General features: G+C 40.0%; 1 protein-coding gene across 2 annotated transcripts in view; it reads left to right on the top strand.

The window, feature by feature from the left end:
- Positions 1–414: 414 nt before the first annotated feature.
- Positions 415–11,658, top strand: part of SMURF2 (SMAD specific E3 ubiquitin protein ligase 2) — a 38,698-nt gene continuing 27,454 nt past the window's right edge. Inside the window, exons 1-4 of one of the 2 annotated variants that reach the window (XM_008921885.4) lie at positions 415–440; positions 1,602–1,754; positions 6,806–6,844; positions 8,430–8,538. In XM_008921885.4, the coding sequence (XP_008920133.2) occupies positions 1,619–1,754; positions 6,806–6,844; positions 8,430–8,538 (284 nt within the window). In that variant the 5' untranslated portion in view covers positions 415–440; positions 1,602–1,618. Of the gene's footprint in view, positions 441–1,601; positions 1,755–5,173; positions 5,320–6,805; positions 6,845–8,429; positions 8,543–11,658 lie in introns of those variants that run through there. The other variant, XM_029960141.1, reaches the window with a different exon arrangement.

Below are 11,658 nucleotides of genomic sequence, written 5' to 3'. Positions count from 1 at the left end.
TAACAATTATTAAAGGAAATTCTTGTTAAAAGTTCTTTTCTAGTACTATGTTTATCCTAATGCATATTTTAATAGAGTTTATTTTAAAGCTGTCTACCTTGTGTTTGGACATAAGCCTAGCAGTGATGCTTTTATATGTCACTTAGAACTAGTGTTTGAATATTTTTTTTCAACCTGTTCATATTAAATAGCACTTTAAAAATCCATTAGTGCTTTTGAATTGTTCTAACACATATTCTTAGTAGAATTAGTACACGATTGTAAATTGGCATTAGGTTTAAATGGGATGTATAATTCTGAAAGAGAATTAGAAATTTGTTTCCTACCACTGAGAGGTCTAAATGTACCTGTGAGGTGGCTGTGCCTGTTGGAGAAGTTGCCATCCCTTCCAAGTTGTCCTGACTCCCACAGCACAGGGACAGAAAGGATCATGTTGTGAGGTTCCTAATTCACATCCAGCCTCTGTGCATGTGTTTTGTACTGACTCTGGTTTAGAGCTCGTTGGGTTATTCTGAATTTCTGGTGCTTTGGGAGCCTGGGGAAGAGCAGCTGTCCCTAAAACAGAGCAGCCTGGCAGCAGTTGTGTGTACACTTGCAAGAGAAATGCTTTTTTGTGGTTTAACTCTGCTCTTTGGGAAATAGAAAACCCGAATGTTTAAGGTGAAGATTGTGTCTCTGAAAGAGGATTAGAAATTAGAGATGTCTCTGAAAACCTGAGGGGTGTTAGCTGGTTATTTTGGTGTCCTGGGGGCAAAATCAAAACAGAGGCAAGAGGAAAAACTATCGGTCTGTATTAAAATGAAAATATTGGGGGGTGTACTTTGTTTTTAGAGCTGAAAAACAATGTAAAGGTATGGGGTGCACCTCTCCAGTGCAGCTGTGTGTTGCCATCAGAAGGGCAGAGTGGCTGATCCTCCCTCCTCTGCAGCTGCACAGGTTTGGGGATGGTGTGACTGCAGGGGAAGTCAGGCAGCTCTTGGAGCCAATGGCCAACTAATCCATCTCCCCAGAAGGTTAATTTTCTGTTAAGCCAGTTCAGCTTCCTGCTCTACCTTGGCATCCCTGGGATTGTGGACCTGCTTGGAGGGAGGAACAGCTGCAGCCCCGTTCCTGGGGGGTGCAATATGAAACCCATCCTGGTTGGGATAACGCTCAGCTGCTGCGTTCTGACCCGTTTCATGCTGCAAACCCTTCTTTACTCAAACCCCTGCACACCTGTAAAACACATATTTGTTAGGTTTACCTGTCTTTGTGTGCCCCTTCTTGACGATAATCCATTGCAATCTTCCAAAATGCAGGAATTTCATTAAGTGAAAGTAAACTTTTAGTTTATGATCGCGTCCTGTCGCTTGTTCTGTCCATCTGCAGAAAAAGCACCTTTCTAAGGAAATGAAACCTTAAAAAAAATGCTCAGAGAGATTAATTGTAAAATAAAACTTAACGTGAATAGTTGGGATAAACATTTTTGTTTCAAAACCTTAATTGAGGAAGTTTTTACCTCAACAGCTGGATTTGCAAATCCGTGTGGTGTTATTTACAGCTCTTTGTTCAATGAACAGTTGAAGACCTCCTGTTTTATATCTTCCCGTGTGGGAATTCAGGCAGGTCCAAGGAGGGAATGCAAGCAGAAAAATATAAGTTTCTCTGGAGCCTGCCAACAATGGAAGAAACCAGTAGGAATTTGTTCGAAACGTTTCAAGTATTGAGCCATCCTGCTGGAACCTGTGCCTGTCACAAATGCTTTTCTGGGAGAAGTAAGTGAATTTACGAAGAGTTTTGCACAATGTGGGGAAAAGTCCGTTGTGTCAGCCATAGGTTCAAACACCCAGGCGGTTTCTGGGTCCCAGGGGCACCCTCCGAAGGCAGGAGGGGGGTGTGTGTGTGTGCCTTCATTTACCTCCCTCCCTCTCCCTCCCCCAAGCAGGCTCATTCCAATCAGCAGTGTAATTGGAATGCAACCACAGTCTGGAGGAGGAAGGGGAATTTTTGGCAAGGAGAGGCAGAGCAGTTGGGAGCTTTATTCAGATTAAAGCATAGACGACCATTCATTATCAGTACAACACACATTAGCAACAGCCCAGCATTGTGTTTCTACAGCTGGGACCGATTTCAGTGATTGTATTGCACTGCACAGAACATGCAAACAACTGGGATCTGATCACAAACCCAGCACTAATGGCTTTCCTTAAAAGATGCTCTTTCTGTAGGGGGAGAAAGACTTGTCTTCCAAGTGAGCTCTTGTGGTAAAAACTGATAGGCAGCCTGTCCTTCTGCTCGCTCTCCCACGTGTTACATATGTTCTGGAACAAGCACTTCTTCTGGGAGAAAAACCCTTGGGGAAAGAAAAAAACCAACAGGAATTATAACGTCAAAACTGTTGGTTGGGTTGGGAAGGCTGAGCTTGTTCTTCTGTGGTGATGACACGTGGAAAGCCAGAAGATTAGTAAACATAATCTTAGCTTTGGAGCGAGTCCTTTCCTTCCCTGGAACCTCAGGGCTGGCTGTTGACACAGTGGTGGTTCTCATGGATGGCTGACATGGGATGGGGGGTTTCCTACTAAGTTGTGTAATTTTAAATGTCTTGATTATGGGTTTCCTTCTGCGCTCGCTTCCATGGACATTTCTGATTGCTTTTTATTTTCTTACCTGTCTTCCCGTTACCTTTCACCGATCATGTCTCAAATATACACACATTTAACAATTATTTACTTAAGATAGCTCAAGCAATGTTATTTTTTAACATAGAAATTTTAAACTCAGTATATTTCTATTGTGCTTGGCTACAGCTGTAGCCCTGAGGTGCTCCTACCTCAAGCACATTTAAACCTGGTCATTTGTCATAAATCAAGAGACATGGTGTTATTGATATACTTACTACTCTGCATACTTTTTAATACTGACATAAAATAGTGGTAATGTATAACATAGGATGCCTTCCACAACAACAGCTTGATGTCATTAAAAATTTGATTTTTCTGTAAAAATGATTCCAAAGTAGAAAACAGTTGTAACAAGAGTTCTTCAAAAAGAGTAAGAAGAGTTCAGAAAATGAGACAAATATTTATCTTTCTGTAAAATTCACCTTTTGAATATTCATAGTTCCTGTCAATTTTTATGTGGGTTTAACTAGTTATTCACACCCCCCTCTGTAATTGCATGTAAATTTTGATAGCTAACACATAGATGGCAGGAATTTGGGGATGTTAAATATTTTACATTTACTTGCAATAGTTAAATAACTTTTCAGTAAACCATTCTTTGTCAGTCACTGGAGTAATAAATCAAAAAAAGGAAATTGGCAAACGTGAATCACTTAATTCTTATTTTTGAGTGTTTTGTAGCAAAGCTGTCACAGAAGGAGACTGGGTAGCTTATAATATAATGCTCTTTTCAAGTTTCTGTGAGCTGACCTGAGTAGCATATGTTAGAATGAGATCATAAAGCACGATAAAAAGATATTTAATGTATGTATAGTATGTACAATTGATGTGCTGTTTGTCTTGGCACGTATGTATTGTTCCTTCATATTGGAATATTAATGTTCTCCTGTCTGTAGACTACCCAGGAAGTCTGCAATAAACACAAAACATAACTATCCACTGACTCACTGATACCCTGTAATAAATACTTTATCTACAGATGTGTGCTAGAAGGCATTAATGTCATTTGATGATGCACTTACAACACAACACTCCCCCTTTTTTTCCCTGAGCCCGTGCCAGTGTATCCAACCATTGATTCGTGTTCTAGTTCCAGTGCAAGTTTAAACAGCTTAACTTCTTGTTTTAAAATAATTTCAATAAAAAGTGCCTTAAAACAAGCACGTACAAATAACAAATAACCCCCTCCTGTGCCCTTGTGCCTCTGGAGGACCTGTTCGTGGTAGATCTGATAATGACGTGGGTTGGGTCCAGAATCGTCAGCGTTTTAACTTGGCTTTGTCCAGGGAAATAAATCTCCTTGTGGCTCTTTCTGCTTTTTGAATCTTTAGCTCAAATGGAACATAGGATGGAGGACTCAGAGATAATGAAGTCCCATGAGTTTTCTGAGAATCATTGCCTGGATAAAGAGGAGACCCAGGCAGGGACCTGGAGGGAGAGGAAAAAGCTGCAGCAGGAGATCCTGAGTTGCCGGAGCACGGGAGGGTCTGTGTGGGAGAGTGTCTGTCTGACTGCTGGGAAAAGCCTCAGCTATAGCTCTCAGTCAACCACAAAACATAAATCCATAGGAAGCCAAACTTCCTTAGTTTTTATTCTCAAGGAACTATTAATCAGTTGGTTATCAGAATATTCAGAATAGGTTGAAATACGGTGTTGAAACTGTTAGAAAAGTGGAGCATAAACTCTGGTGCTTTTCCCACCAGCGTTGTGCAAAAAAAGTCCTGAGCTAGATTAGAGCTCTGTGTGTGGAAGGAGATTGTTTCACTTAAAACTGAGCTGGGACCTGGGCTTTTTCACCTAAAATACCTGGCACAGAGGGTGTTGTTAATGGAAGGCTTCTCAGCATCTCTCCTGTTTTGTTAACCTGACAAAGCCAGAGTGGGTTGACATCTGACTTTCCTTAAATGTGGTTACTAGAGAGGGAAATCTTGAGCCAAAAATATTAGTTTGTTCACTCCTGGCTAATTGCTGGGGGAGCAGTTATTAGTCTGTGTGCTGTGCATGTGCCTGATCTTATAAAAATGGGACTTGGGTTAAACTACACTGGCAGGCTTGCTGTACTTTTGAAAAGGAGTGTTGTAATTAGTTAACCTTGCAATTTGTCTCTCAAAAGATTAGTCAAACCTCTTTTGTCTTGGACATTATACAGTCCCAGGAGCACCCTGTATGGCTCACTGTGCTATGGATGAATTTTGACTTAACTATTGGATTTAAAGCCTTCACCTTCATGTGACACTTCCCATTACTTGTAATGGTTGAAATTGTGACAGTAATTTTATCTTTTTTAGATGTTTAAAAAAAGGGGCCATTTATATAAGCATCTATTTTGCTTGAAGTTTTTCACCACTACCCGAAAGGTTGCTGGTGAGCAATAACCTCTTGCAGTTCTTGGGCAGGTGGTTCTCAGGCTGAGAATATTCTTGTAATTAAATCTTCAGGAGCTGCAAAAGCAGTTTGCTAGGTTTGTCTTATTATCTGTTTCTTCAAATACATTTAAGTTGTTCTCAATGGTATGAATAGAGTAGACTTTAAATTGCTGGACACATGGAATTCTTTAGTAACTGTGGGTTCTTATTACATCATCCTAAGGACTTCATTGGAATGTTCTGTGGAGTAGATGGTGGTGTGACAGTCTTTTCTACATGTGCTTGAACTCCAGGTATCAGAAATACCTAAAACATTTGGCTCTCCATTAGTATTTTACTGCTGTTGACTGTTTGGAATTATTGGGTGGAAATCCTTTAAATGGAGCCCTGCTGCTGAATGGAGAGAAATTCTATTTATTACTTTTACCGTCTTTAAAACAACCCAACAGCTGACAACCTGGAAACAGGCAGGTTTTTTCCTGGTATTATTGTTAGCAGCCCCTTGAATCAAAGTTCCTGGGAACTTGTGTGTGCCTTTCCTGTGGAATATGTCAAAGTGAGAGGATTGTTCTGTGACTACCTGCAGCCATTAATAGGTGTCACCTTCTGTTTTGACTGGAGCATCCAAACTCCTTAGACCTGAGCTGGATTTTGCAGTGCTGAATTCCCATGGAAAAAAGTTCCATTAAAATCTACATCTTTATGGACGTAAAAATGGGGAAAACACGAATTCCATTGATTCAGACTGTTCAGGGGGGTGATTCTGTGCCCTGACCATGGAAATCCCCATGAGGATGTTCATGGACCTCTGCCTGCTTTCACTCGGATGCTGCAAAAGAAATTAGGGAATCAGGAGCCCTTCAGGATCGATGTGGGGATACTCTGGGGGGGAAAGCAGGGCCAGTTCCATTTGGGTTTAGGTGATGTCTTTGGGATGGGATTATTGGATGCACTTTCCTGTCTTTGCATTTCCTGGCAGTAATAAATATTGGCGACCTCATTGGAAAAGCATCCCAGGGAATTGAACAGCGAGGAGCCTCCTGCAGTATCAGTTCCAACCAAATATCTCTCCCCCCTCCCCTGGTTTTAATTTTTTTTTGTACTGGCTGTGGGAATTTGTGCTTTTACTCAATCCCCAAGAATCCTTTTGTGTTATCAGTAAATATTTTAATGTTTCACAGGGGAATCTAATATTTCCTGCTTATTAAACCTGTGATAAGAGATAAGCCTTGAACAGTATTGCAGTTTGTGAGGAGAAGCCTTCATTGTGTGCCTTGGCATCTTCATATGAAAGTTGTCCCCTTTGACCTTTTATTTATTTATTTGTTTATTTAAATTTATTCTCATAGGAGATTGTTTTCCCCTTGGTATTTTTGGTTGACAAATGCAAATGTTCCTCCCCTTTTAAAGCAAAACAAACCAAAAAAAAAAAAAGCCTGAAACAATTATCAACTTCTACAAATAAAAGATATCTTTGGAACCATCAAAACTCTGGCCTTAGAAGTTAGTCTGCTCCACCCAGATATTTTTCAGGTAAAACCTTTTATTTATTACCATGCAGGATAACAGAAAAGCCTTGGCTGCCTAATACTCTCCTTTTAATGATCAGGGAAGCTTTTGCTGGGCTGTAGAACAATATAAATGATGAAGGAGCACAGTTTTCATTTATATTCATTTTATTTTGAGCAGGATTTTCTGGAATGCTGGACAGGTGAAGTAACTTCTTCTTTTCAAGTTGGCAACCAGTAACTTAATTTTGTATTTCTGTTTTTCTTGCAGTACTGTGTGCAAAAAACCTGGTGAAAAAGGATTTTTTCCGTAAGTAGCTGTTAAAGTTTTATACATTTATTTATAGATGGGATAAATATTATGCAGGTGCTGTAGCCCAATGTTTGCACATGATCATTGTATTAAGATAATTTTGCAATAAGGGAGGCGAGGGCTTTGATGTTTTCACACTGTTTTATTTCAGGGCTTCTAATTTTTTCTAAAGTGACACTCACCAGATTCATAATAATAATTAAAACACTGACACACTCTCTCTGGTTTTATGGGAGTGGGAAACAAATGTACCCACTCAGGCAAATGACATGTTTTTCAATTAGTGTCATATATTTATTAAAATGTTTTTCATGTAAGAACTTTTTGTCAGGCAAACAGATGTGCTTCTTAATTATTAATAATCACCTCATAATACCAAGCTACTCTGAAATTATATTTTAATTAATTTTAATAATGTTTTGAAAGAAGTGCTAAGAAGCAGATGAAGGAGGCAGAAAGGAATGTTATTTTCTGTGTCTGCTCACACAGATCACCTGGGAGCAGGAGGAATTCCAAATATCAGACCTGAGCTTGGGAAACAACTTGGAGAGGGGATGATACAGTGATTTGTGATACTTGTCTTTGATCTAGATTTCTGTATTGATTGTATTGGGTGTTTGACAGTTTAATGGTGCCTGAAAATAAACCCAAACCAACTCAAGATTTGAGCTCTGTGATGCTCTTGAGTGCTGAAACACAGATCCCAAGGTCCTGTTCCTCCCCTTCCCCACGTGCCTTGTCGTTATCCCACGTGCTTTCCCTGGCACTTGTCCTGCCCAGCTGCACCTGAGTCACCTGAGGAAGTGGAACTGGGCCTAAATTGCTCTACAGCAAATGGGATTCATGTTTTCCCCCCTCAGTTCCCCCACTGAGTCACTGAGCACTGGGGTGAGGGCAGGAATTAGGATGAGGGGGAACAGGGACAGGATGGGCTGAGCTGGGGGCAGCAGTGGTGGGACCATCCTTGGGGTCAGTGAATCCCTGGGTGGAATCCATCAGTTGGTTGTGCTGATTCTGGGCTACTCCTGCTGCTTTTCCATGCCCAGCTGGGCAGTCCAGCACCATCTTAGCACTGATTTTTGTTGTTCACCTGGTCCTGTGTTCAGTGTTTCTGAGGTGCAGAGCTGGCAGACAATGAAGCAGAAAGCTTAGCAGGAAACCAAGTGCACCTCAAAAGCAACAATAACCTGTTACAGGCAATTTTCTGTGATAGCAATATCAGCCAAAACCATAGTTGTGATTAATCTTAAACATAGGAAGAATGTAAATCTGTTTTCTCTGCCTTTGTATACTGAGATTTTACTCACCCCTGAATTAGGAAGATTTAAGATGTTCAGATTTTTTTCCCCAGTGTGTTTGACTCAGACAACTTTTTCTTGGTCCATATCAGTGAAATAATCTGCTAATTTACCATTCCCTGTACCTAATATGTCATGTTGTTCCCATCCATTAAATATGGTGCTCATTTATTAACAAAAGGCAACTTGAAATAAGAGATTAAAAAGTGAATTGTACAATGATGCAGGTCTTCAAAGCATCCTGAGCCATTTGCCAGTTTTTTTTTTTCTTTTCCTCCCCTCAGGACTTCCTGATCCCTTTGCCAAGGTTGTGGTGGATGGATCTGGCCAATGCCATTCTACAGATACTGTGAAGAATACACTTGATCCCAAATGGAATCAGCATTATGACCTGTAGGTGGTAACAGTGATAACCAAAGGTTTGAAGTGAAATCCTCTAAAGTACCCAGGCACTGTCAGATGTTCATAGAACTGTCCTGTGTCTCTGGGAAGGATCCCAGAGTTTGTTAGTTGGAGTGAAAAATATATGTATCAAAATTCCACTTTCTCATTTCGAAATCTGAACCCTACATTTGTTTTCCTAGTGGTGATTTCTGCAGCGTGCTTCACGTGTACCACAGCGTTATTTCATTGTAATATTTTCATGTTAACACTTCTGTAAAATGAAGCAAATAATTGACAATATTTCCCTCTTCTCTTGGTGCTGTTTTTGTCTGTTGTGGTGCTACAGTGTCTTTTTCTCTGTGTATCAGTTTCCTCTTCTATCATTTTCTGTCCCAAATGTTCTTCTCACCAGGAGTTGTTGTTACCATCACTTGAGCACCTTTGGGTGCTTTTGAGCAATATAATCAGTATGGCATGTACATGTCCTGGTTTTCCTCTGTCTTTCTAAAGCATAGAATATTGTGTATAATACAACTTATTAAAGCTTTTATTTTTATGTAGGTCTCTTTGTGGATGCTTTATTTTCCCTGTCTTTTAGTCTTTTATTCTTTATCTTTTTTCTTGGGGTGGAAGATGAGGAAGAGAAGTGAACTGGTTTAATTCATTATATTCTCCTGTTCTGATCTCTGACTTTATTCCCCTGGCTCCATTCCCTACCCTGTATTATTAGAAACTGTTTGAACATATTTATGTGAGCTTTGACCATCACCAGACCTGCAGCAGATCAATTATTTGTGCACAGAGAATTTCTTGTCCCTCCTTTTCCAAGTGAAGAAAAGCAACTCGATAGGTCTCTCAGCAGAACGTGGAAGGCCTGGTTTAAAGTCATATCTTGATCTACTCTTTATCTGAATATCCAAGACTAAATATGTGAAGTCATTGTTCATAATGTGCAGGATACAGAACATTTTCATTACTGCTTAACAAAATATCGTGGCAGTTTAGTGAAATAATAGAATTATAGTTTTATTATCCAAACTCAGTCCAGGTTTAGGTTCTGCATGTGAGACTGTAATTCATATTCATTAGAAAAATGGATATAAAACAAATTTTTAAGTTCATGTATAAGAAATGGATCTTTATATTTAAAAAATTCTAAGTTATTTTGATTTTTTTTTAATGTTATTAAACCTATCAAAATGTTAATTGGTATAGAACAGAGATTTCAGACCTCTGCCCTTCCATGTCCTCTCCAAAGATCAGTCCAGAGCTGAGGAACAAGCCCTGAAATGGGAGCAGAGGCTTTGATTGGTTTTTGGTTAGGTGGGTCCATTAATGAGCATTACTGCCCAGCTTTACAGGGATAAAAGGTGGGAAGTGCTGCCAAGGTGGCTGAGGGTAAATCCCTGTGTAACCTTTGTCCAGCTGGGAAGGGATACTCCTGCCCAAGGAATGATGGGCATGGTTTGGAGTTAATCTGCTCCAGAACTCTGTGTTGGGAATGTCAGCGATTCCCTGTGTCTTTCCAAGGATCTGTCAGTCCTGTCTGGGGGTTTGGAGTGTGTGGGACAGTGGATTTGACTGGGATGGGTTATAAGGGATGCTCTGTGCTCCATGGGCCAGTGATTTGATTCCCTCCTGCAGAAACTGAGGAGCAGAGGACATGGGAAATGAGGGAGGATGTTGATGTGCAACCAGAGGAATGGAAAAAAATGGTAAAAGCTTTAGAAAAAAATTCCTCTCTGGTTATGATTTTTAAGGAAGGATGAACAGAAGGTATTTTTGGGTTGTTTTACAGAACAAGCCATGGTTGTATCTGGATCCTGTAGTTGTCTCAGCATTGAAGTGAGACACTGATTGCATTATAAAAAGCAGAGATAGCAATGGGGTTTCTGGCAGAATGTTCTCCTCAGGCAGATTTGGGACATCTCTTGCTGGATTGAAGGAATTTAGACCTGCATGAAATATTTTTTGTGGGTGATGGTTTTTTTTCTTGTTTGGGGAAGAACATCCCTTAAAAATTAGATTTTGTTTAATCAGTGTATTATGTCCAATATAAATTACTTGTCAGGTAGGGGAAAACTACTTTGCTTGATTCTGACTTGAATTCCCTGGTGACAGAAGTATATCCAACATTTCTAATCCAAAGTAAAAGTTATGTCAGGCCTTGTAATTTGAAAATAATGCTTTCCCTCTCCAAATTTTCTTCATAATCATTTAACCCTTTCTATAGTCTTGCCTGTTATTCCAATTAAAACAGCAGTAAAAGTTGAGATCTCTTTGGTACCACAACTCACTGCCTGGCTTTTATCTTAAGGTAACTTTTAGTGTGATATACCCAGTGTAAGGTCTCAGCTTCCCATCTGCACCAGATATTAAGATAATTAACTTTTATATTTTGGGGGAAAAAAAAGGGATAGTAACCATCCTACTGCAAAGCACCTGATGACAAACCTCAGGGACTACAGGACTTAAGTCTTCTTCTTATTCTTTGAAAATAACAGGGATTTTAAATGTCTTAATGTTTTCCCTCACAACACAGCATTGCATGGGAACACCAGTCTCTGCCACTGTGTTGGGCTGATTGAAGTGTCCCCAGCCTGGAATTTTTAGCAGGTTAACATGCTAATTAACAGTCTCATCTGTCATGTGGTGGCAGATGCAAATGGCACAGTCAGGTGGAGCTGCTGGGATATATTTATGCAATAATGTCTGAGCTAAGTTGCTAATTCCCATGGAATTTTGTGACTCCTTAACCTGATTCAGCAGAATAGGTGTTCTGTTGTATGAGAATTTTTTTTTAAACACTTCTGCAGTGTTGTAAAGAGAAAAAAAAGGGTTGGCTTTTGCCTGCCGTGGTTCTTAATTCAGATCTTGGTGTGAAAGGAAGTGGTTGGATTAGTTGCTTGGATTCCCCAGCCTCGATGGGTGTGTGTGGAGGGGGGGAATCTGGGAGGCTTTCCAGAAAGAAATTGCCAAATAGTTGCTGTCTGGATGTAGTTTAATGTCAGGAAAATACCATGCTTGCCCTGGATGTATTCCCTTTCCTTATTTTCAGTCTTGTTTGTGTTTTCCCTACTGTGTTCAGGCCTTTCCTCAAAGCTTTGCAATAACCAGGTTTAACATGTT

The sequence above is a fragment of the Manacus vitellinus genome, unplaced genomic scaffold, assembly GCF_001715985.3.
Source record: "Manacus vitellinus isolate BGI_N305 unplaced genomic scaffold, ASM171598v3 scaffold_24_pilon, whole genome shotgun sequence".
Lineage (NCBI taxonomy): Eukaryota > Metazoa > Chordata > Aves > Passeriformes > Pipridae > Manacus > Manacus vitellinus.
The sequence above is the reverse complement of the archived record's forward strand: the minus strand, read 5'-3'. Positions and strand labels throughout refer to the sequence as shown.